Source organism: Asparagus officinalis, chromosome 5 (genome assembly GCF_001876935.1).
Source record: "Asparagus officinalis chromosome 5, Aspof.V1, whole genome shotgun sequence".
Lineage (NCBI taxonomy): Eukaryota > Viridiplantae > Streptophyta > Magnoliopsida > Asparagales > Asparagaceae > Asparagus > Asparagus officinalis.
The window spans coordinates 12048715-12074392 of NC_033798.1; the positions used below are offsets into that span (position 1 = coordinate 12048715).

The 25678-nt window shown below is 37.3% G+C and overlaps 3 protein-coding genes across 5 annotated transcripts; all 3 read left to right on the forward strand.

The window, feature by feature from the left end:
- LOC109842830 lies at positions 410–2030 on the forward strand. Its single transcript, XM_020411730.1, has 2 exons — positions 410–1903; positions 1998–2030. Exon 1 carries the CDS (start codon positions 430–432, stop codon positions 1834–1836), a length of 1407 nt encoding a protein of 468 aa, XP_020267319.1. The 5' UTR covers positions 410–429; the 3' UTR covers positions 1837–1903; positions 1998–2030.
- LOC109842829 (serine/threonine-protein phosphatase 7 long form homolog) lies at positions 1736–4420 on the forward strand. Of its 3 annotated transcripts, XM_020411729.1 has the most exons (8): positions 1736–1846; positions 1942–2030; positions 2107–2609; positions 2689–2913; positions 2992–3079; positions 3164–3586; positions 3654–3714; positions 3797–4420. In XM_020411729.1, exons 2-8 carry the CDS (start codon positions 1953–1955, stop codon positions 4108–4110), a joined length of 1692 nt encoding a protein of 563 aa, XP_020267318.1. In that variant the 5' UTR covers positions 1736–1846; positions 1942–1952; the 3' UTR covers positions 4111–4420. The 3 variants fall into 3 exon arrangements, with proteins under 3 accessions (XP_020267318.1, XP_020267316.1, XP_020267317.1); XM_020411727.1 differs by lacking the exon at positions 1736–1846 and having other exon boundaries at positions 1913–2030; XM_020411728.1 differs by lacking the exon at positions 1736–1846 and having other exon boundaries at positions 1913–2030; positions 3800–4420.
- On the forward strand, positions 11242–13671 carry LOC109841524. Its single transcript, XM_020410488.1, has 3 exons — positions 11242–13048; positions 13146–13264; positions 13345–13671. Exons 1-3 carry the CDS (start codon positions 11242–11244, stop codon positions 13669–13671), a joined length of 2253 nt encoding a protein of 750 aa, XP_020266077.1.

Consider the following 25678-nt stretch of genomic DNA (forward strand, 5'->3'; position numbering starts at 1 on the left):
GGGCCAAATTTACAACGACCTGAGGACTTCACTTTTAAAAAAGGGGATCTATTCGAGAGCAAGGAGGCACTGATCTTTGCAATCCGAGAATGGTCCATCAAGAATCGGGTCAAATTCAAGCCGGTAAAAACTAATGCAACAAACTACAATGTGAAATGCTTCTTTAACGATAAGAATGAAGTAGAGAACGCAAATGAGCAAGATGAGAGAAATAAAAAATGTCCTTGGTTGCTAAATGCCGCTGTGAGAAAATCATCAAATGGGCAATTTGTAATATGTAGATATTGCGGACTTCACACATGTTGCAACCCGTCGGTGGATGTCGATGATTATTCTGCATCTTCTTCTTATATATGTAAGCTAATTATGCCTGAAGTTAGAGCTGAACTTGATCTGAATGCAGGTCAGATATTTCAGAGGGTATATGACATGCGGGGGATTAAGATATCTAAATATAAGGCATATGATGCAAGGAGGAAAGCGTTGTCTAAAATTTTTGGAGATTGGGAAAAATCATATGAATTACTTCCACAGTATCTTGAAGCTATCAAACGAAATAATCCGGGTACTGAATACGAAATATTATCCGAAGAGATTGCACCGGGTATGGAGAGGTTCACTCGCGTGTTTTGGGCATTTGGTCCTGCTATTAAGGGCTTCACTTTTTGTCGTCCGCTATTGAGCATTGATGGTACACATTTATATGGAAAGTACAAAGGCGTGCTTCTTGTAGCGACCGGTGTAGATGCAAATGGCGGGTTATTTCCTCTAGCATTTGCAGTCGTGGAGGTGGAGGATACGTCTAGTTGGAAGTGGTTTTTTGAACTTATATACAAGTGGATTCCAAGTGTCCGTGCGCCAAGAATAATTACCTTTATTTCGGATAGGATGAAAGGAATTATAAGGGCGTTACATGAGGGTTTTAGTGCACCACATCACCATCGATATTGTTTAAGGCATATAAGAGATAATTTCAAGAAAAAACACGGTGAGATTAATTTGCAAAATCTTTTGTGGCAAGCCGGGTGTGCGACCGACACATTAGTGTATGAACATTGCAGGGAGAAAATCAAGTCTTTGTCATTAGATGCACATAATTGGATTGAAAATAACTTGAAGCCTCAATTCGAGCATCGGTGGGCATTATGTAAGGATGAGGGTGTGCGGTTTTGCATGATGACGACTAATTGCTCCGAGAGCTTTAACGGCGTTCTTAAAGGAGCACGAGCTATGCCAATACAATCTTTGGTTGCGAGAACATTCTATAGACTAAACGCATACTTCAACAAAAGGCGTGGTGATGGCATAGACTGGACAACACGTTACACACCAAAAAATGAGTCCATTTTGCATAGAAGAATTGAGGCAGCAAGATCATGTCAAATTACTGTATTCAACGACAACGAATGGCAGGTACAAGATTGTGACGGTATCTACACCGTTAAACTATTTGATGTTGATTGCACTTGCACATGTAACATACCACAACTCCAAAAAATACCCTGTGCACATGTGCTTGCGGCTTCTTCTAATCAGCCGGGAGGTGCTAGAATTCCCAGAAATCGGTATTGCTCGCCTTGGTATTCAACAGCTCACTATCAAAAGACATATAGTGAGAGTTTTCATCCACCTGATGATAGTCGGTATTGGCCTGAATATAATGGACCACATATAGTTCCACCTCAGTACCGGAGACAAGCAGGTCGACCACGATCTGTGCGAATTAGGGGAACCATGGATCAAGGGCGAGAAGGAGTGGTCAAGCACAAAAAATGTAGTCTTTGCAAACAACCGGGACATACTCGACCTCGTTGTCCATCTAGACACAATAGATAGCAACTAATTGGTAATTTATATCATTTTTTTATTTTTATATACTTTAATAAAGAAACTGAATTACTATATGATTGATTATTAACATGTGTATAATTATATGTGCAGGTTTGTACACCATGGATCCTGGGCCGGTTAGTGATGAGGTCTTATATGACCAGGCTCAGCATCGTTCACATATTATATCCTGTACAGAGGTAATTCAGTTACTTTATAATTGTAATATTTGCATTTACATAATATTGCATTCTTATACTATCATTGTCTATACAGAGAGGTCCGAGTATCGTTATGGTTGATCATAGCCTCAGCCATAGCCGTTGGCGGTTAGAGGATGAGCGTATCATAGCAGCTGTGGGACGGGCCGGCTTCTTGACTTGTTCAAAGCTTCGTTGGATAAAGCTCGATTGGCCCCTACTGATTGCGTTGATGGATAGATGGAGACCTGAGACCAATACTTTCCACTTCCGAATGGGTGAGGCTACCATTACTCTACAAGATGTATCCGTGATACTCGGTCTCCGTATAGATGGTCCGTGCATTACCGGCACTGATAGTGATGTATGGCCTCGAAGATGTGAGGAGTTGTTAGGTGTAGCTCCAGAGACTATGCCTAGAGGAACTATTAAGTTGAAGTGGTTGAGAGAGACCTTCTCAGTACCGTTGCCTGTTGATGCCCCACAAATTTTGGTTGACCAACATGCACGTGCATACATTATGCACATGATTGGTACTATATTATTTCCAGATTCAAGTAAAGATAAAGTGCATGCGAGGTATGTGTATTTATAATATGAATCTGTATTTCATTGAATTAGCTTATTTTAATAAATTGGAATATTGTGAATATGCTAGGTGGTTACCACTCCTCGAGGACTTGGACGTATGTGGTACAAAATCGTGGGGTAGTGCTGTTTTGGCGTATTTATATAGAGAGATGTCAAAAGTGGCACTTATGCAAAACAGTGAGCTTAAAGGGTGTCTAAGCTTATTGCAAGTATGGGCATGGGAGAGACTTCATTTGAAGCCAAGACTATGCACGCATTTACAATTAGATGGACAAATTCCACTGGGATGCAGGTATTGTATTTTTAGTGTAGCGAATATAATTGTAGTTATCATTGTGGTACTAAATGTATGATAAATATTTTTTTGTAGATGGAATGTCGAAAAATGCTATGACGAGACCCCGGCTAGACAATTAGATTTCTACCGGAATGAGCTTGACCGTATGAAGATTTTTCAGGTAATTCTCACCGAAAAACATGCGTTTTTTCTTCTACATACTGAAAACCCAATTCTGATATGCAACTGCAATAAATTATTGTAGATGGAATGGGAGCCCTACACCCAATTTCTACCTCAGCTACCCCCAATATGCACAGAATACCAAGTTGTATGGAGAGCTAGAGTTCCTCTTATATGTTTGGAGATAGTAGAAATGCATGTACCGGACCGCGTGCTTCGACAATATGGTCTTGCACAACATGTTCCGCAGTTTGTTGAAAAGATAGAGAGGAAGGCAAAGAAAGGAGGCCAACAAATAAACTGGATGATCGTGCATCAAGCTTTTATACACAAATGGAATGATAGGCATTTTTGTATTGTCAACCAAATTGAACCAACTCCTCGGGAATCAGATTACTACACTTGGTATTGGGACATAACCCGAAGATGGATACTTCATTCGACCACAATACCGGTTGAGTCGCAAAGAGGATATGTGCCCCGGGGTATAGATGAGAGAGAATTAGTAAGTATTTTCATATTTTGATTTAAGTCCATTTTTATTGGTACTTTATGTGTTGAAAAATTTGCAGGTATCAGCAATAGATGAAGTTCAAACTCTTGCAAATCGTGGTTTGGAATTGGCTCGAGCAGGTACGAAAAAATTAAATCTCAAATTTACATTCTGTAATATCAAATTTAATATGAAATTTTGTTTTTGAACTATCTATCGCAGCAGATAGAAATCCCGAAGCACATGAACATGTATCAATATATCAGGCTATAATGCAGAGGCTTCAACAAGCCTTACACCGAACTCACGAAGATCGTCATGATGGACGGGAGGTAAGGTCATTCGTATATACACGACAACAGCGACAAAGTCGAGGACGACGCAGAAATAACGATGAAGCTGGACCTTCCCAACGTGTCGACGATGGAGCTGGACCGTCACAACCACAAACGCAACCGGATCACGAACTCGTCGAAGGGCGGTATGGAGGACGACGAAGACAAAGGAGGAGGAGGAGAGTTCTTGGATGTATGTAAACTACAGGTTATATACATTACAAAACTATTTAGGGATGTGATTTTTGGATTTGTAGTCGATAATATCATGTGATATGTTTGATTTCTAAGTGGGTTTGTGGTGTTATTATGCTGGATTTGTTAGTGGGAGTTTGTGGTGTGATGTGATTTGTTTGATTTGAAATGAGTATGTGGTGAAATCAGTATGTAATTTGTTAGTGGGAGTTTGTGTGGATGTATGCACAGGGACTACATGAAATGCAGTGGTGAAATGAGTATGTGACTTGTTAGAGGAAGTTTGTGTTGATATATGCACAGGAACTACTTGAAATGTAGAGAAAATTGCACAAAAATGTGCACAGCGAGTGCACGGGACTGCTAGTCCCGTGCACTTGGTGTTCAGCAAACGGGTAGTGCTCTCTGCTTAAAAGTCGGGACTGCTAGTCCCGACTTTTAAGCAGAGAGCAGCTGCTGGAACACCAAGTGCACGGGACTGATAGTCCCGTGCACTGGGTTTCAGCAGCGGGTTTGCTGAACACCAAGTGCACGGGACTAGCAGTCCCGTGCACTTCGGAAATCACCCTCCGCTGCAAAACCGACCCTTTTCTCCTGAAAAGGGTCGGTTTTGCTAATATTTTTCAGTTTAGGTCGATTTTGCCTATTAAATTTTAAAAATGGTTGGTTTTAAAAATTTCTCTAATTTATAACTAATATTGTTTGTCTAGTGTTGGTGTGTTTTTATTTATTATAGACAAACAATGAGTTGGAGGTTGGATGAAATTACGGCATAACGATCACATCAAATGAAGGTTGACGGAATATCGGTATGAAGCCAATGCAATTCAAGTCAAGATCCAAGTTCAAGCTTCATCAGCAATGTTCACCTGGAAGAGCTTCATTGAAGATCACAAGTTTGGGTAAATAGTTTAGGTGTTATATTATGTGTGTTTAATACTTTAAGCTCAATATCATATACACACACATATTATTGGTTTCCATGTATATATATATATATATATATATATATATATACACATTTTAGTTTTTGATTTTCATGTTTATATAAATATGAAGTTACATATTTCATATTTATTGTTTTGTTTTGGTTTAGCTTTGTAGATATGAAACAATAATTATATTCATATACACTTTCACATGTTTCATATTCTATTGCTTTTGGAAAAACTAATGTGTTTTGTAATATATATACATGTTTCAAAATATTGTTTAAGTCAAAATGACAAAAATAAGTGTTTCATATTTTCATGTTTTGGACATATTTGAAAAATGATGAGGTTTTACAAATGGGAAGTCAATTTGAAAGTCAATTTGAAAAATATGTTTTGGACAAATGACAAAAATATGTTTTACAAATGATGACAAAAATATATTTTGGACATATTTGAAAAATAAGTGTTTATTATCATGTTTATAATCATTTCCCAAAGTTTTACATTTTTCTGAATTTATTTACTATTTTTTAAGGCACTTTGAAAGTCAATTTCTGGACATGCATAGTCAATGTGCATGTTCATAAGTCGACTTATCAGTTGGGATAAGTCGACTTATGAACTCCTCTAGAAAGTGCATTTTGCCTCTGTTAAGTCGACTTATGGCAAGTCGAATACAAGGCGACTTATGCCCAGTTTTTTGTGTAATATTTTTCTCTAGCAAGTCGACTTATGCCATTGTTAAGTCGACTTATAAATATGACCGTTGCACAGTAATGACTATTTCCAGATTCTGTTTTTGGTTGGGTTTTTGGTCAGACTTATAAATATGACCGTTGCACAGTAATGACTATTTCCAGATTCTGTTTTTGGTTGGGTTTTTGGTCACTTTCTTTTGCTTTGGGCTGGTATGTTGTGAGGTTATAAATACCCCATTGTATTTATCTCTCCCATAAACTAAGAGAAAAATTTTAAAGAGTTTGACAAGTTTGTTTAAGGGTTTTAAAAGTGTGTTTAAGAGTTTGGTTTGTGAAGAAATTTTCACAAGGGCTTGAGGAGATAATCTTTGGTGTTTGGGCATTCAACTCATCTCCCTCTCTCTCTTGTCATTATAGAGAAGTTTCCTTAAACTCCATTCTAGCTATTTAGTGTTTTTAATCTTAATTTCCATAAGCTAGGTTTTATATTGAGTTTATAATTGTTTTACTCTTTGCTTACACACACAACCATTGAGCTTATTGTATTTTCATACATTGTATAATTTGGGTTGTGGGTTTGTGTGACTTAGAGTGTGAGCCTTCATTGTGTTCTCATCCATAGTAGAGAACAAACATTTGTTATATTGAGCCTAATTGTGAGGATACACTTTGTAATACACTTGTACACCGAGATGAGTGTGTGGTGAGAGACGGGGTTGTTCCAAGAGGAGTGGCGTCGGTAGTAAAGCCTAGAGTTAGGTCGTAATTCCGAGCACTTGAGGGAGAGACGGGCTAGAGACCAACACTTAGAGGGTGTAGAGTGGATTGCATGAGTGTGATTGTGAACGTTGATCAGTGAGCTTTGAAAACCGATATTGTGAGGTGTAAAAGTTTTCGGGTGAACGTTGAAAACCCGATGTGATAGTGGATTTCTCCCCGGTAGTGGGGAGCGAAGACGTAGGACGGAAGGTCCGAACTCCGTGATCATTTGATTGTGTTTGAGTTTGCATTGGCGTTCATTATTATTTGTGCTCATTGCTCATATCACCATTGTCACATTATTTAGTTTGTCCACTATATTGTTTACATTTGTTTGTTTCACCCTTGTGTTATTTATATATCCTTGCTTATATATCTTGTCACATATTATACTTGCTACGATATTTATTAATAAGTTTTTATTGGCATAAAATCGGATTAGATTAGCATAAGACCCTATTCACCCGCCCTCTAGGGTCTAACAGGTAGCGGTCGCCCCACGCGTCGACGAGGCAGGTGGTGCCGCCCTCGCTCCAGCAGTCCTCTCGGCCGCCGCCGACGAGGGGCATGATCTAGGGTTAGGGTTAGGGTTTAGGGGTGAAATAGAGAACTGGGGATTTTGGGAGAGAGGGGGAGTCGTAGTCAGTCGAAAGCATCTGTAGGCACCGGACGGTAACGTGACCCGTGAAAAGAGAGGGTAGGTTTGAGTTTTGGGGACGGGGTTTGGAGTCATACCGGCGGTGAGCGGAACCAAAGTCTCCGGAAACAAGTAAGAAAAGGGTTCTTTTTTCCATATTAGTGCCTTGTGTAATTTATATTTTGAAATTATGCATTAAATCATTAAAATTGCTGTCATATTCTCATAAGCTGTTTAAATTGGCACTTTTAGTTATTATCTCTACTATTGATTGTAACTAACTTCAAAGTAACTTTAGAAATAGCGGAAGTAATAGCAAGTTCATGACTTGAGGGACTAATTTTGAAATAGCTTAAGAAATTGGAATCTAAAAGTATTTTTAATGATTTGTGGAAGGACAAATTTTTGAAAACACCCATTTTTAAAATTTATTCAGCAAAATTGACATTTTCTAACAAAAATCAGCAAAACCGACCCTTTTCATTGAAACGGGTCGGTTTTGCTGGTGAAGTGTTTTTCGAATTGCACGGGATTAGCCGTCCCGTGCATTTTGTTTTCTTTTCAAAACTGTCTGTTTAAAAGTCGGGACTATCAGTCCCGACTTTTAAGCAGAGACATTTTTGAACTGAAAACAAAGTGTCTGTTTAAAAGTCGGGACTATCAGTCCCGACTTTTAAGCAGAGACATTTTTGAACTGAAAACAAAGTGCACGGGACTAGCATCCCGTGCTTTTCGTAGACAGAAAACGAAATGCACGGGACTAGTAGTCCCGTGCATATCCTGTGCACGTTTTCTGTTGCATTTCCTGTCAATTCCCTGTATAAACTTAAATGCAACTTATATAACACCATAAACTCATTTACAAATCTAAAATCATAAATCACACCACAAACTCATTTACAAATCCAACAAATCACACCACAGTCTTGGCTACAAATCCCAAACCATCTCACATCCTGAAATAGGTTTGTAATGTACATACCAAAATATGTTAGTAATGTATATAACAATAATGATTAGTTTACATACATCCAAGAACTCTCATCCTCCTCCTTTGTCTTCGTCCTCCTCCACCCCGATCTTCGACGAGTTCGTGATCCAGTTGCGTTTGTCGTTGTGACGGTCCAGCTCCATCGTCAACACGTTGGGAAGGTTCAGCTTCATTGTCGTTTCTGCGTCGTCCTTGATTTTGTCATGGTTGACGTGTGTATACGAATTGCGTTACCTCTCGTCCATCATGAAGATCTTCGTGAGTTCGGTGTAAGGCTTGGTGAAGCCTCCACATTATTGACTGATATATTGATACATGATCCTGTGCTTCGGGATATGTACCTGCGAGAGATAATTACAAAAATTCGAAATAGAAAAATTACTTTAAAATTTAAATTACAGAATGTAAATTTGATATTTACTTCTATATTACCTACTCAAGCCAATTCCATGCCACGATTTGCAATGGTTTGAACATCATTTATTGCTGATACCTGCAAATTTTTCAAAAAACACATGTTAGCAATATTGAGATATCAATAAAAATGGACTTAAATCAAAATCTGAAATACTTACTAATTCTCTCTCATCTATAACCCGGGGCACATATCCTTTTTGCAACTCAACTGGTGTTGTGGTCGTATGGAGTATCCATCTTCGGGTTATCCCCCAATACAAAGTGTAGTAATCTGATTCCCGGGGAGTTGGGTCAATTTGCTCAATAATACAAAAATGTCTATCATTCCATCTGTGTATATAATTTTGATGCTCAGCTGCCCAGTCCTTTTGTTGGCCTCCTTTCTTTGCCTTCCTCTCCCCATTTTTTCAACAAATTCTGGAACATATTGTGCAAGACCAAATTGTCGAAGCACGCGGTCCGGTACATGCATTTCTACTATCTCGAAACATATTAGAGGAACTATGGCTCTCCATGTAACTGGGTATTCTGTGCATATCGGGGGATAGATGATTGAGAAATTAGGTGTAGAGCTCCCATTCCATCTACAAAGTATTTCATATAATTGTTGCATATCATTAAAATTAAAGTTGATATATAGAAGAAAAAGCTCATTTTTATAGAAATGATACCTGAAAAATTTTCATATGGTCAAGCTCATTTCGGTAGAAATCTAATTGTCTAGTCGGTTAGAAATGATACCTGAAAAATTTTCATATGGTCAAGCTCATTTCGGTAGAAATCTAATTGTCTAGTCGGTGTCTCATCATAACATTTTTGGATATTCCATCTGTGTTGTTTTCAAAATTTAGCATCACAATGATAATCACAATTATATTTGCTACATTAAAAAATATAATACCTGCATCCCAGTGGAATTTGTCCATCTAATTGTAAATTCACGCATAGTCTCGGCTTCAAATGAAGTCTCTCCTATGACCATACTTGTAGTAAGCTTAGACACCCTTTTAAGTCATTGTTTTTCATGAATGCCACTTTGGACATCTCTCTATATAGGTACGTCAAAACGGCACTACCCCACGATAACGCACCACATGTGTCCAAGTCCTCGAGGAGTGGTAACCACCAAGAGAATGCCCACTTAAATGTTGTAGTTGAAACCACGACTCTTGACTTGGAGATGTCATAAAACCACTCGACTCATTGTCTAAGTCAAGCATCCGAGAAAACTCTCCTTGAGGTCGTGAAACTTGGGCAAATTCGTGAATCGAATACTTCTCAATGAACAACTGAATTGACACTTTCTTCTCAACTAATTGTTTCATGTCATTCAATTCCTCATCGTCGGTAATCTCCACGGCAATAGTTCTACTCTCATTTATCGCGCTCCCAAAAACCCGAACCTAAAAAAAAAAGCCTAACCCAAAACCCAAAACCCGATACCCAATACCCAAAACCCAAACTCAAAAATAAAAACCCTAATCTTCGATCTCACCTTCGTCTCCAACCGACTTCGGACTCGTCTTCGACTCGTCTTCGTCTTCGACTCGACGTCGACGACTTCCGACCGAGTTCGTCTTCGATCTCACCTGCCGAGCTCGTCTTCGACTTGACGACTTCGGACCGAGCTCGCCTTCGACTCGACGACTTCCGACCGACCGAGCTCGTCTTCGTCTCCAACCGAGCTCGTCTTCGTCTTCGACATTTCGACTTCAGTCTTCAGCCGACAGTTCGCGTCGTAAAACCCTAATCCTCTTTATTTCGATTTCAATTTCCTTTTTTTTTATTCCGAGCTCGTCTTCAAGTTTTGGGTTCTCATTAATTTGATATTGTAGGCTTGTGTAACTGTGTTGATAATTTTTATTGGGTTCAAGTCTTAAAAAGGCAAAATCTGTGTTGATTGGTTCAGGTTTGATAGATTCTTATTACTTGTGAGGATAATAAGTTTAAAGAGAGATAGTAAGTTTAATCCGTTGATGTTTCAAGGAAATTAACTTAGTATATTTATATCATATTTAGTTTGATCGGCATTGCTCAAGGAAATTAACTGCTCCTAGCCTCTTATGACTGTCATATACTCATATGCATTTATTACATGTTAACTTAGTATATTTATATCATATTTAGTTTAATTGTTTAAGTTTAGTTGTTTAATTGTTTAAGTTTAATTTTCCTATTTCAAATGAAAAAGTATCTGAGTGCGGTACAACAGAATATGCATCACCACGGTCCACAACAGACTTATGCTCCTTACATTTATCTTTGTCATGTTCATTCTCTGCATTTGTTCAAAGCTTACAACTATATATGCTATAATTGTGTATCTGTATTGAGTTGAGTGCTGAAACTATAATATTCATGCTCCATACTTTTGGATTTGCAGCAAATAACGAATGAAGTTGCAGTTTTTGACCTACAAAATAGAACAATAATTAGTTGCGGTTTTTGAAGTTGCGACAATAACGAATGAAAATGCAGTTTTTGACCTACAAAAATAAGTTAACAGTAAGGGAAATTACACATGTGAGAGTTTATATATTTCTTGTTTTGAGATTCTGTTTTAAGAATTACAAATTGAATATGTTTAACTGTATTTATTATTTAAGTTTAATTGTTTAAGTTTAATTTTAAGTTTAACTGTTTGATTGTTTAAGTTTAATTTTAAGTATATGAATGATTTGTTTGTTCATTTATTTCAGAATGCCGGGTGTTCCAGCGAAGGAGTCTACGGGTTCTACCAATATCCCCGTACCTCCCGTGAAAGATAGAAGGAACTCAAGAGACATTGGTTGGGAGTTTGGATTTTGTCCGGACCCAAAAAATTTGAATATGGTGCAATGCAAACTATGTGGGCACAAGGTGAATGCGGGGATCCATCGATTTAAGAAGCATCTTGCAGGGTTGAGGGGGGACACCAAACCATGTTTGAAGATTAGTGAAAAAGATAAGCAGAGGGTGAAAGAAGTCATTGATGCTAATTCGAAGAAGAAGCAAGTTAAGGAGAGGCACACTATAGACTTAGAAGAAGAACTTCATACGACGAGGCCGTGTGATGAAGAAAAAGATGAAGAAGAAATCATCTCTCCTTCCATAGGCGATGGGTCTTCAAAGAGGTCTAGAGAGCCTACTGTTGGGCCGATGGATGCTTACACCGCTAATGATCCAGAGCTAGCGAAAAGGTTGAAAGGGAAAATGAAGCAGACAGGAGTGAAGGATTCTTTCCTGAAGGAGAAGAGAGATTGGGTGCATGATCAGTTGGCTACTTGGGCATATGAAAATGCCATCCCCTTTCATGCCATCTCCACGGATTCTTTTACGAAGGCATGCATGGCTATTGGAGACTATGGACCGAGCTACAGGCCTCCCAGCATGTACATGTTGAGGGAGCCCTTATTGCGAAGAGCAGTTGAGAGAACAAAAGTCTCCTTAAAGACGCATGAGGAGGAGTGGGGCAAGACTGGATGTTCCATTATGACTGATGCTTGGTCGGACAGAAAGATGCGGTCGGTAATGAATCTTTGCATCCACTGCAGATTGGGGACAACTTTTCATAAGTCAATTGAAACCAAAGAGGAAGCACATACAGGACAATATATATTTGAGTGGGTTAATACGGCTATTGAGCAGATTGGAGCTGATAAAGTCATTCAGGTTGTCACGGATAATGCAGCTGCAAATATGGCCGCGAAGGAGCTTTTATATAGGAGGAGGCCGAGGATTTTTTGGACTAGTTGTGCAGCACACACTGTTGACCTGATGCTTGAAAGCATCGGGAAGTTGAGTTTATTCAAAGGAGCAATTGAGAAGGCGAGGACCCTCACCATCTTTATCTATAGTCATCACAAGACTTTGTCTATGATGCGTCGCATTTGTGACAAAAGGGACATTGTGAGACCTGGAGTTACTCGTTTCGCCACTACATTTTTGACTCTGCGGAGTCTTCTTGAGAAGAAAGGGAAGTTGAGATTTATGTTTTCCGATGAAGCATGGGTGAGATGCAAGCTTGCAAAGACCGCTAAAGGCGCTAAGGTGGAGGCGATTGCTATGAGTGATAGTTGGTGGACAGCGGTGGCCAAGATCTTGAAGGTGTATGCTCCTATTTTTCGATTGTTGAGGGTAGTCGATAGTGACTACAAACCCTCAATGGGATTTGTGGTGGGGATGCTTGAAGATATGAAGAAGGAGATCATTCAAGTTTTCAAGAATAAGGAGAAGGATTTCAAGCCCGTGATTGATATTATAGATGGGAAGTCCAAGGATCGGCTCTTTTCTCCCTTGCATATGGCTTCTTACTACCTCAACCCTTACTATTTCTATAGGGATGATGTAGTGAAGAATTGCAAAAGGGCGAAAGATGGATTTCTAGATGTGGTGGAGTTGTTCTATCCTGATGTAGAGCAACAAGTTGAAATTCATACTCAAGAGTTGGAGAGATACAGAGAAGGAAAGGGTTCATTTGCTAGGATTGGAGCGGTGAAGGCTAGAGAGAAATCAGACTTGAACCCAGGTAAAATAATTTTAGAAATTGAATCATATATGACTTATAAGTTATCTATTGTGCCATTGTGGTAGTGAATCAACTAATAATATATTATTTTTTGTAGCTAATTGGTGGTATTTGCATGGTGGTGATTGTCCCTTCATGCAAAATATGGCTATGAAACTGCTCAACTTGACAAGCAGCTCTTCTGGTTGTGAAAGGAATTGGAGCACATTTGAGGGGGTAAACTAATTTCTAAACTTATGAAAAATATGAAATTCTTCTTAGTTGTGTTTTCTAATTTGTGTCCTTTACTTTTGAAGATTCATACGAAGAAGAGGAATAGATTGGAATCGAAGAGGTTAGAGGAACTAGTCTATGTGAAGTTTAACTCAAAGCTCAACCAGAAGAAGAGGAGAGGAGAAAACAAGAACCTACTACTATCTACTGATCGTAGTAAGGCACGAGCATGGATCCTAGAAGGAGCAGGCTCCGATGATGAGGAAGAAGTTCATCCTGGCTCAGGTCTTACTTGGAGGATGGTAGAGGGTATATCGGGAGCGGCTGAGGCTGCGGAGAATAGGAGGAGTTCTAGGCTAGCAGGACCTTCAAGTGCTTCTACTTCAGTGATAGATGATGATGATGTTTGATGATGATGATGTTTGATGATGACATTAGATTAGATGCATATTGCTAATTCATTATATTACATCTAGACTATTCCTGTTTGACTATCTTTTTGCTGATATTTTGGGACATAAACTTCTAGTTATTGGATATTATATGCCTTGTCATTTAGTATGTATGCATCTTTGATTGACTATTATACTTTGGATAGCATATGTGTTGTGTTGGTATTTTTGTATTTATGTATTGTTGATTGAGTATATATATTTATCTTCAAGTATCACAATTAAAAAAAGAAAAACCGCCCAGAAGAAAAAAACCGCCCAGAAACCGCTTAGGCGCCCGCCTAGGCGTCTAAGCGCTGGGCGCCAAGTCCGGCGCCCAGGAGCGCCCAGCGTTTAATCTAACATTTTGCATGCTCTACTTTATTAATTTTAGTAACTCTGTATATTTCCTTCATCATTCCATCAAAATTATATGACTTAGATAGCATAAACATTTTCGTAGAACCTCCCTCATACATAGGCATACTATTCACTCTGACGCCGAGGCTCCCATTAAAGAAGCAAATAATGGGTATATAGTTTGCCATCGAAACTGAAAAATCAATAGTACATCACATGTAAATAATCTATTATAACTGAAAATATTAATCTTAATTTAAAATCAAACTTAAACCCCTAATCTCAACTGAAAAGCAAATAATGGCTAAGCCCTAACTCCCATATTACATTATTCATCATATTTCACAAAATAAAAAGTAAAATTTCATATCCAAAATCATAAACCCTAATCAATCTATATCATTCATCAAAACCCTAATCCTACCCAATTCATATCCCTCATTAAAATTAACAACAAAATTAAAAAAAAATTAACCTTGATCGGAGCTTGGTCGGCGGGGAGGCGAGCTCTGTTGTGGGGTCGGCGGGGAGGCGAGGTCGGCAGAGTCGCCAGAGGGGAGGGTCACTGTTTGAGGGCAAGTCGCGATTTGAGGGGGGTCAGTCACGGGTGCTGCAAGTGAGGGGGGGTCACGGGTGCGGGTGCTTATGTGGTTATCATGAAAAAAAAACCTAAACATAACGACCAAAAGGGTTTTTAGGTATTAGTCCTTCACCTCTTCAATAATTCTATAGTAGCCCCTCAAATCTTTGAATTGCTTATTACTCCCTCAAATACCATTAGGTCTTGCAACTTAGTCATGTTTTAGTTTTTTCAATTAAAATTTCAAACCTTTGGTTGTTTAGCTCCTAATCCAACACCCTTTATTAACAAATTACTCCTCATTTAGATGATTATATAGATTTTTAGAGGGGATATGACCATTAGGAATCTCAAAAATAGGTCAGAGTAACTTTCTAACTGTTAGAGGAGATGATTCAATGAATTTGGGTTTTTTTTGTTTTAAACTAGTTAAGAGACAAATCAAGGAACTTAATAAAGGGGTAAAATGATAACTTCTTCTAAAACAGTTAGATTTAGGGACATCCCCTCAAAATCTAACACGAGTTTACTAGAGGAACTAATTTGCAAAAACCCTATGAGGGACTAATAAGAAATTCAAAGATTTAAGGGATAAAATAAAACTACTGAACATTTGAGGGACTAAGATCTAAAATGCAGATACTTTTTTATAATCTAGGTCGGAGTTGAATAGAAGGTTGTTGGAGTCATATTAGAACATCCTAACAATCCGGGCCACAACAGCGAGTTAAAAGGTACATACTAGAAAGGCTAACAATTTTTACTCATACTCTACTTATACGATAGCTATTGCATATGTGAAATGAAAAAAAATTCCAAGATCATCCCTAAAAACGATTTCTATTTAGTATGAATAGTTAATTAGATCTTATCATTTTCTCAATCACTAACTAGAATTGCTAACAACTCGTGGACATCTAGGTACTGATTACTAATAATATTTTTTTCTTTTCTAAAATTTTCCCAGATTTGAAGTACAAAAAAACCGCTGTCATGCCCGCTCCAAGACCCATACCGATAAATAGTACAAGCTCAATGATATATGTAATACTCGATGATGAATAATTAGAGATTGCAAGTGGCACTATGCTTGGTGTGTTTGGGAAAATATTCCCACATTGTTTTGATAACGGAATCCCACATAATTCTCCATTCTCCAAGTAAGATGCAGTTGAGAAGGTAATAAATTATTTTCCTTGAGGAATTCATCTCATCAACTTGTTTGAAAGGTTTAGAAAATACAAGAATGTCCAAAAAGTAAGTTCTTGAGGAATCTATCTTGATAGATAGTTGGTAGAAGGTCTCATTGTTCAAGTTGTCTCGTGTTTCTAATTGTTGGAGGAGTCTCTTCTATGATAGCATTATTCAAAAAGTTCAACATGTAAAGGCTTTGGAGTTCACCTATCACCTCAGGAATACCACCTTCAAAATTGTTGCTTGAGAAATCAGTAGACGTATAAGATATCGATAAATTCATTGCGTATATTTATGACTAAAACCTCATAATCATACGTGGTAGATCCATAATCTCTTGGATTTCAAGCTGTTGAAAATTTTTGAAGGTAAATTTCCATCCAAGTGGTTGGAGGAAAGGTCAAATATTTGAAGTTTCGAAAATGCGTTGTTAGCCTCATGACTTTCCATCATGTCCATTGGTCCATGAAATGTATTTCCTCTAAGAATAAGGATTGAAAGATTAAACATATGTCCTTACCAAAATGGGAAAGCATTATCCATATGATTATTTTGGGGGACTAGAATCATTAGCAACCTACAATTGAGCAAGGTTCAGGAGATCGTAGACCTTTAAAATGGTCGTCACTAGGTATCAAATTCTCCAACATGCATCCTTCATTTAAAAATGGAGGAACGGCCTCTTGAAGCTAGTTCCCTTTAAGATTCAACACCAGAAGACAATTGCTATTAAAGGCGTGGTGGGATTAGACGGCTTAAACTATGTCTAGACAAATCGAGACTTGGAGAACTTGTACATTGCATATAGATGTCAGAATTTCTCTTGTGAGATTATTGTTTTTTTAGGAAAACATCAGTGTGAAGAGAAAATAAGAGGAAATGTTAGATCGGATAACGGATGAGATGTTATTGTTTGAATAGTCCAAATACCTTGACGATGCTGAAGTACCTAAAGTTACCTTTTGAGGCGCATTTGAGCAGAATTCAACAGAAGTAGTGACGTTGTTACAGAACGATTATGTAGCCATTCGAAATGTGTGAATTTATTGAAGGAGAGATTCAACTTCTTCGTCTCGCTAAGTCTCCATATCCACATTCTAGCAATCCACCATCAATCTTGTTATCTGAAAGATCTGAAGTTGCTATTGCGGTATCAAGAAAGACGGGCACCTTGATAAGGTTGCACGGAGCCAAGGCTACATATTCAAAGCTAGTATATCTGTCAGAATAATTTTCACTAACTTCTTGAATTAATAATCTATTTCGTGAAAGGTCAAGTGAGGTTCCTTAGCATGTCTTACTCCATCGTTCCGTTGAATTCGTTAGATGACAAGTCGACCCATTCAAGGGCTGAGCTCGCAATTTGTTTTTATGCAAATTGATACATGTTATCGATTATATATGAAGGGTTTAAAAACTTTTCTAATGGACTGAATAATTGGTTATTATAGAGATTCAAGTACCTCAACTTAGGAAGAGTAAGCAAGGACACAGGTAAATCTAGAAGGAAAGTTATGACTAAAATCTATATATGACAGTCCAGTCAAGTTCCTGATAGAAGTGGGGATTCACCTAAAAAATTATTGAATGAAAGATCTAAATATACAAGCTAGTTGATATTCGAAATGGAAGTAGGTATCTTCCCAATCATCCTACATGATGAGATTTCCAAATATGTCAAGTACTTGAGATTAGAAATAGAATAAAGCAAATTTCCGGATAAACTTGTTTGCGATAGTATCAACTTCACAAAGCATTTGTTGGTCATGGTTATGAGATAGATATCCAATGGGTGAATAATATCTTATTTTAGAGATAAGGCATTCGTACTTCTAATGAATACTATAGGATTTTATCTCTAATCCCTTATTTATAGATCTAGGGATTTTCATGAAACTAAAGGCGATATACACCATAAACCTTCATATAACTGTCATCTCCTTCTCAATTTTTTAATTCCGTGCTTTATGCAATAGTCACAGGGTGATATGTGGGGGCTTCTCGCTTGTTGCACAATGTGGTTGCCATCTTGCCGTTGTTCAAAAAAAGGCATAACGATCATATAGAAACGACCTGTTTGGTAAATCCTAAACTTGTTGATTATATTTACTCACTAGTAAAAAAACTGGGCATTGGCGACGGGGTATTGGCGATGGATTTCGAATCCGTCGCTAATACAAACATTGGCGATGGGAACAACCCTGTCGCCAATGTTTTCCCGTCGCCGGGATAACATTGGCGACAGAACGCATCCGTCGCCAATGAGTATTGGCGACGGATTTGCTCCGTTGCCAATACTTATTGGCGACGGATGCGTTCCATCGCCAATACTTATTGGCCACGGATCGAATCCATCACCAATACTCATTGGCGACGTATACGTTTCGTCGCCAATGCTAATGTGCCCATCGTAAAAAATTAACATTAGTGATTGATTATCCCATTGTTAATGAGTGGCCCCCATAATAAAATTAAGAATTATTTTAATATTAGTCCCTCAAATCTATAATATTTTAAAAGTATCCACCAAATTATGTAAATTGCTACATCTAGGGATGTAAATGAACCAAACAATTAACAAATAATTCAATAAGTGTTCAAATAACTATTCAGTCATATTTGATTCGGTAGTTCATTTAACACATTCAAGTTTGCTAACGATTAAAATTTGACCAGATGTATCTTCGATTCGTTTGTTTATTAAATATTCGTTTAAAATTTATCACATGTTATTATTTGTATTATTGCATATATGATGTCATATTTGTGAGTTTTTGGCTTCATCTTTGATTAGTTTAGAGAAAATGATCCAATATGGATAATTTAAAAGCAACTTTAATCCTAATGAGTCCTTCTGCAAAGCTTACAAAATATGAACTTACGAACTAATTGATGAAAAGAGATACGGTGTAATGATTGGTAGTCTTTTAATCTTACTGCTTCTCATCTTGATATTATTTTCTATATGTTTGTGTGCAAAGTTTCAAGCTAATAATAAAGAATCACATATAAAAGCTGTAAATGATTTTTTTTATATTTAATTGGCACGTAAAAGTTCAATTTATGGTTTCCTATGTGTAATGCTTTTGATTTGATTAGATTTAGATAGTTATATACTCGGTGTCATGCAGATAAGAAGAGTGTTAGTGTTACAGTACATGTTTTAGAGCATTCTATGGTTTTTTGGTTTAGTAGGAAATAAAACTGTATAACTTTTTATAATATAGAGGCTAAGTACATTGCATTGGGTAGTTGTTATGCACAAGCCCTTTGGATGTTTTTACTTAGATGTGTAGGATTATGACATCACCTTTAATAAAGTTCCTCTTAGATGTGACAATAAGAGTGCTACTAACTTGAGCAACAACCGAATCTACCATTCACGCACAAAACACATAGTTGTTCGACATTACTTTGTTAGAGACCACATTATTAAGGAGAATATTTAGATTGACTTTATCTCCACTGATCAACAATTTACAGATATTTCTACAAAACTTTTACCTGAAGACCATGTCACTAGATTGAGGATATCATTTTTAGTTATACGTAGTGGGAACCAATTGTTGGACCCTAGAGAGGGGTAATTAGGGTCTTATGCTAATCTAATCCAATTTTATGCCAATTAAAAATTTTACCAATAAATTATTCTTGCAAGATAGATATACAATATGTTATAAGCAAGAATAAGCAACATGAGCAAAGGAATATATCCTAGCAATGAGATATACTATGAGATATATGCAAAGATATACAAATAACACAAGGGTAAACAATCTAAACTAGATAGTGGGCAATATAGACAACAAGCAATATACAAATGCGATATAAGATATGAACATAAAAATAATTACGCCAATGCAATCACAAACAAACGATATGTTCATGGAGTTCGTTTCCCACGACTTACGTCTCCGCTCCTTACCTCGAGGAGATCTCCAGTGTCACGACACACCCGGTTTGGAAGCCGAAACTTCTCTACACACTCGGTTTTCTAGTTCACCGAAAACTTTACAATCTCACACTCTTGCAATCACACTTTACACCTTCTAAGTGTTGGTCTCTAGCCCGTGTCTCCATCAAATGTTAGGAATTATAACCTATCTCTAGGTATTATACCACCTACCCCACTCCTCTTGGGACGACCCCGTCTCTCACCACACACTCCTCTCGATGTACAAGTGTATTACAAAGTGTATCTCACATTTAAGCATGAATACAATAAATGATTGTTCTCTAATATGGATGAGAACTCAATATAAGCTCACTCTCAATTGTTACAACTCCTCACATCCCAAATTACACTAAGTATGAAAATACAATAATCTCAATGATTGTGTGTGTAAGCAATGAGAAAATCAATCATAAACTCAATGTAAACCCTAGCTTGATGAAGATGATAAATAACAAATAATTAATACAAAGCCAGTATTGAGTTTAGAAATTCTTCTCTGAAAAACAAGATGGAGAGATGGAGATTAAAGCTCAAACAATAAAGATGATCTCCTCCACTTGTGAAAACTTCTTCACAAACAAACTCTTTTAAAACACACTAAACAAACTTTAAAATCCTTTTAAACTTGTTTAAAACTTTTCTTGGTTTTTTATAAGAACTGAGGTATGAGGGGGTATTTATATGAAACCCCAAACCCAAGAGAAAGCCAAGAAAAAACCAAAAAACCAACCCAAAAATGGCTGCTGGAAATAGCCGTTATCAGCCAACGGCTACTTCGGCGGTCGACCGTGACTCACGCACAGCTTGGAGCACTCCAGAAACAGAGTCATGGCTCCTAGACAACATCCGTCGACCGCAGTGGTCGCCCCGCGAGGGAATAAAAACAAAGGGAAGTCTGGACTTCATCTGGTCACCGTGCAGTCGACCGTGCAGTCGACCGCCTCTGTCGGTCGACCGTAGCGGTCGATCGCAAACATACACAGACCTCAAATGTAGTTTGCTGAATTTAAAATCCTGTTTAAAAATATCAAATAAATTCTAAAAATTATAAAACTTTGGAAAATGATTGTAGATATGATAATAAACGTGCTACAAAAACTGGTTTTTAAAAAAGGACCTCCCAAATGTAAAATATCATCATTTTGCAAATATGTCCAAAAACGTGAAAACTAAACATACATGTTTTTGGAAAAAGACTTTTGAAACTTTGTAAACTGATTTTATAGACTTAAAGAAAGATGTAAACTATTGTTATGAAGTCTATAAATAATAAATACGATATTTTATCAAAATACACATATATTGCAATAAAACATGATTTCATTGATTAAATAAAATTGATATTGACGAAATCATATATAAGCATATAAACATGAAACGAAAATGTATTTTCCAATTATATTCAATTGTTTCATATTTAAACATGAAGATCAAAAACCAAAACAAAAACAATAAATATGAAAGATGTAATTTCATATTTATATGAACTTGGAAACTAAAACATGTATGTATATATATATATATATATATATATATATATATATATATATATATAAACCAAAACTTATATGTGTGTGATATATGATTGATCTTAAAGTATCCAACACACATAATATAAACCCTAAACTAATTATACCCAAGCTTGATGTTCTTCATTGTAGCTTGTCTTGGTAAACATGCGGATGAAGCTTGATCTTGGATCTTTAACTTGAATTGTATTGCTTCAACTACTATTCCGCCAACCTCCATTGGATATGATTATTGAAGCGCAATTCCATCCATCCTCCAACATATTGTTTGTCTACAAGAAATAGGAAAACATAAAAACTAGACAAACAACATTAGTAGTAAATTGTTTGTTAAACATCATCAAAACAAAAATGCCAACACCAATGAGGATTTTTAATGTGCCCAGTTTCTTATAATTAAAAGTCAAGGGAAACAGGTAATAATAGTTTTTTTTTTGGTCAATGAACTGAAATTTTTATTCATCTCCCAAATATGAACATGTAAGGTATAACAAAGTACCAGAAACCTGGAAAACAAAGGGAAATTACAAATTTTCAAATAGTTCTTTCATATGCACATGTGAACTATCATTTAGAACTTTATAAAAAACTAAAAGTTTAATATCCCTAAAAACTTGAGCAGGCAGCCTCCTCTTGTCTTGAAAAATTCTTTGATTTCTCTCCCTCCAAATCATATATACAGCAGTAGATAAACACATCCTTCTCAGCTTCTTCATAGGACATTTGCCTTTCAATTTGAAAGAGTACCAGTTCAGTATCATGCTCCATGTACAGGACCTCCATTTATACCCCAACCAGTCCATCACCATGTTCCATACTTCAGCTGAGTATTGACATTCAAAGAAGATATGATCCCTTGCCTCTAACTGGTGTCTGTTACACAGAATGCAGTGAGTCTGATTAGTGCTCAAGATATTCATTCGGCACAATCTGTCCTTGGTAAGTAGTCTTGAGTGGCATGCTAACCATAACACAAAGGAGTGTTTAGGGTACAGGAAGCCATCCCAAACTGTTTTAGCCCAAGCAACTGTACTAGCAGGTTGTATAAGAGCCTTGTAAACTGCTGATAAATGAAGTTTGCCTTCAGTGTAACAATCTGCTATAACATTCTTTGCAATAACAGCACTTCCAAACTTACTCAAAAGCATATCTCTCACTTTAAGGAGTTGCCTCCACATCCAAGAGTCATTTGTCTTGGGTTGAACAGTCCATATATTTTGATTTTGAAGATACTTTCCATGAACCCACTTGATCCATAGGAGATCCTTTTTAAGATGAACCAACCACAAAAGCTTAGTGGCAGCTGCATAGTTCCAGAACTTTGCTGAGAAGATACCCAAACCCCCATGCTCTTTACTTTGACAAACAGATCCCCAATTTACTAAGTGAAATTTGTGCCCCCACAGAAAGTCAGAACACATACTGTCAATCTTTTCCAGAGCTTTTATTGACAGAATGTAATTGCTTAGCCAATATGTTTGAATGCCCAAAATAACAGACTTGATCAGCTCAAGTCTACCAGCATAAGATAGGCATTTATTTTGCTGCCAAGATTGGAATTGATTGTAAATTTTACCAATAAGACTAGAACAATCAATGTATGAGAGTCTTTTTGCAGTCAGAGGTAGGCCCAGATATTTCATAGGCAATACACCCTCAGGGAATTTGAGATGGTTGCATATCTGAGCTTTGAGACCATCAGTTACACCACTCAGGTAGACAGAGCACTTGCTTGAATTGGCTTCCAGGCCAGAAGCTTGTCCAAATTCTTGGAGACATGTAAAAATTTTAGCAATAGAACTCATTTTAGCCTTACATAACAGCAGCAAGTCATCAGCAAAAATCAGATGATTAATCTTCAACCTAGAGCATTTTGGATGAAATTTGAATGATGAATCATCCTTTAGAGTGTTAAGTCTTCTAGATAGAAATTCCATCCCTATAACAAATAGATAGGGGGAGAGAGGATCCCCTTGCCTCAAGCCTCTTGCACCATGAAAATAACCATGCAGACCTCCATTCAATGCTAGAGAAAATTTTGGGGTAGATATGCACCCCATGATCCAGCATACCATATTGTTAGGAAAATTCAAACCAATCAACATACTCCTTATGAAATCCCAACTAATAGTGTCAAAAGCCTTCCTCAGATCAACATTTAAAATAGCTCTTGGGGAGTTATTTTTCCTCCCATAGTGTTTGAAAAGCTCATGAGCAAGTAAAAAATTACTGGATATAAGTCTCCCTCTTACAAAAGCACACTGCGCATCATTAACAAGATATCCCATAATTTTTTGAACCCTGCTGGCAATAACTTTGGAGATGATTTTATAAATAACATTGCAACAGGATATAGGGCGATAATCAGTAGCCGAGATAGGATTAAGGACTTTAGGCACAAGAGTAATAGATGTAGCATTAAGGGAACCCAAGAGGATACCTGAGTGAAAGAATTCCTCAACTGCTAGATAAAGATCCTCATTGATTACAGACCATGCAGCTTTGTAGAAGAAGGCATTGAATCCATCAGGACCAGGAGCCTTACTATCAGGCATTGAGAATAGAGCTTGTTTGATCTCTTCCCTAGAAACAGGGGAACTTAGTTCATGCTTCTGTTCAGAGGTTAAAATAGGACCATTAGAGATTACATTAGGATCAGCAACTGTATTAACTTTAGCAGAACCCAGCAACTTCTTATAAAAATCAATGAGGTCTAAAGTTATTTCAGGCAAATCTGTGATTCTGGAACCATCAGCAGTGTATATCGATAAAATCATGTTTTGGTGTCTCTTGTTTTTCATAACTGAATGAAAGAATTGTGAACCCTTATCAGAGTGAAGACCCCATTTTATGCTTGCTTTTTGCCTTAAGAAAGAATTTTCATTTTCCAGCATAGTAGAGTATTTCCTAATGCAAGCCTTCTCACTTAGTATCAGATCAGAATTAAAAGGATCAGCATCCAGCTTGGTTTGGACATCCAAAAGTTCAGCTTGAGCTCTCAAAACTTGTTGACTGATATTCATGTAACTCTTACTATTCAGATCCTTGAGAACATGCTTGAGACTTTTAAGCTTTGCATAAAATCTGTACATGTTATACCCCCTGACATTCCTACTCCAAACAGACCTGACCACCTCTAGACAATCAGGGTGTTTAGTCCACATATTGAAGAATTTAAAAGGCTTTTTACCTTCAAAAATATCATCTCCAATAGATATAAGACCAGGGGAGTGATCAGAGCATAGAGGCATCAGATACTCAACTTAACTTGTAGTGTATTGATTAATCCAATCTTCATTCACCAAGGATCTGTCCAGTCTGCTCCATACTCTTGTTTCAGCATCCTGTTTGTTACTCCATGTGAAAAAGTAGCCAGAAGTTTTAATATGACTCAGCTGACTGGATGAGATAAAACTTTGAAAATCAACATTTCCTGCACCAGATGCCTGAACACCTCCAATTCTTTCATCACCATTTATAATAGCATTAAAATCCCCACCCACTAGCCATGGGCAAACAACACTTCTTTTGAAGGCTAATAAATCTTCCCAAAGGGCTTTTCTTTCATCATTCAGATTGTGGGCATAAACTGCAGTGAGTAGACATGATAATTTGCCATCTTTAGATTTCAAATCACAAGTGATATATTGATCAGATGATTTAACCACCTGAACTGATAACACTTCACTGTCCCATAAAATCCATACTCTAGCATTATTTGCCAAATGCTTATTAGATATCCAATTCCACTCCTTTACAATTTTCTTTCCAATAAACTGCAATTTCTCATCCCTAACTATTTTAGTTTCTAAGAGAGCAAGAAAAGAAACTTTATACTCTTGAATAAACTTTTTCACTGCCTCATGCTTAGAGGATTTATTCAATCCCCTAATGTTCCAAATAGCTAAATGCATTTATTGAGGAGAATCCCCTCTATCAGCATTAGAGGGATCCAAATCAAAAATTTGATGATCAAGAATAGAGAATTGAGAAGCTTGCGCTGATGTACCAGGATCTCTCATAATAAGTCTTTTTGCAGCAAGAGCTCTAGTAACATTAGTAAAACCACTGGAATTAATAGAAGGAGAGTAAGGGTAAGCTGAACCCCCTGCTGTGCATGTTTTCTCAATCTGTAGAGGGACAGAAGGATTTTGTGCATGTTGTTTCTCAAGGAGATGTTGTATTCCATTCAAACCATTCCCAGAATTATTTATATGTACAGAAGAAATCTGTGCATGTTTTTCAGCAATGCCAGACTCAACCTTATCAGAACTATCTCCTACTGCAGCCTGAAGAGGGAAAGAAGGATTTTGTGCATATTGTACTCCATTCAGTCTACTCCCAGAATTATTTATACTCACAGAAGGA

Excerpts from the sequence above, each read along its gene's own strand:
- LOC109842830 (XM_020411730.1), top strand. The coding sequence starts at position 430 with ATGCGGGGGATTAAGATATCTAAATATAAGGCATATGATGCAAGGAGG.
- LOC109842829 (XM_020411727.1), top strand. The coding sequence starts at position 1,920 with ATGTGTATAATTATATGTGCAGGTTTGTACACCATGGATCCTGGGCCG. Across the intron at positions 2,610-2,688 it reads AAAGATAAAGTGCATGCGAG|GTGGTTACCACTCCTCGAGG; the intron begins GTATGTGTATTT and ends TGAATATGCTAG. Across the intron at positions 3,587-3,653 it reads GTATAGATGAGAGAGAATTA|GTATCAGCAATAGATGAAGT; the intron begins GTAAGTATTTTC and ends AAAAATTTGCAG.
- LOC109841524 (XM_020410488.1), top strand. The coding sequence starts at position 11,242 with ATGCCGGGTGTTCCAGCGAAGGAGTCTACGGGTTCTACCAATATCCCC. Across the intron at positions 13,049-13,145 it reads GAAATCAGACTTGAACCCAG|CTAATTGGTGGTATTTGCAT; the intron begins GTAAAATAATTT and ends TATTTTTTGTAG. Across the intron at positions 13,265-13,344 it reads ATTGGAGCACATTTGAGGGG|ATTCATACGAAGAAGAGGAA; the intron begins GTAAACTAATTT and ends TTACTTTTGAAG.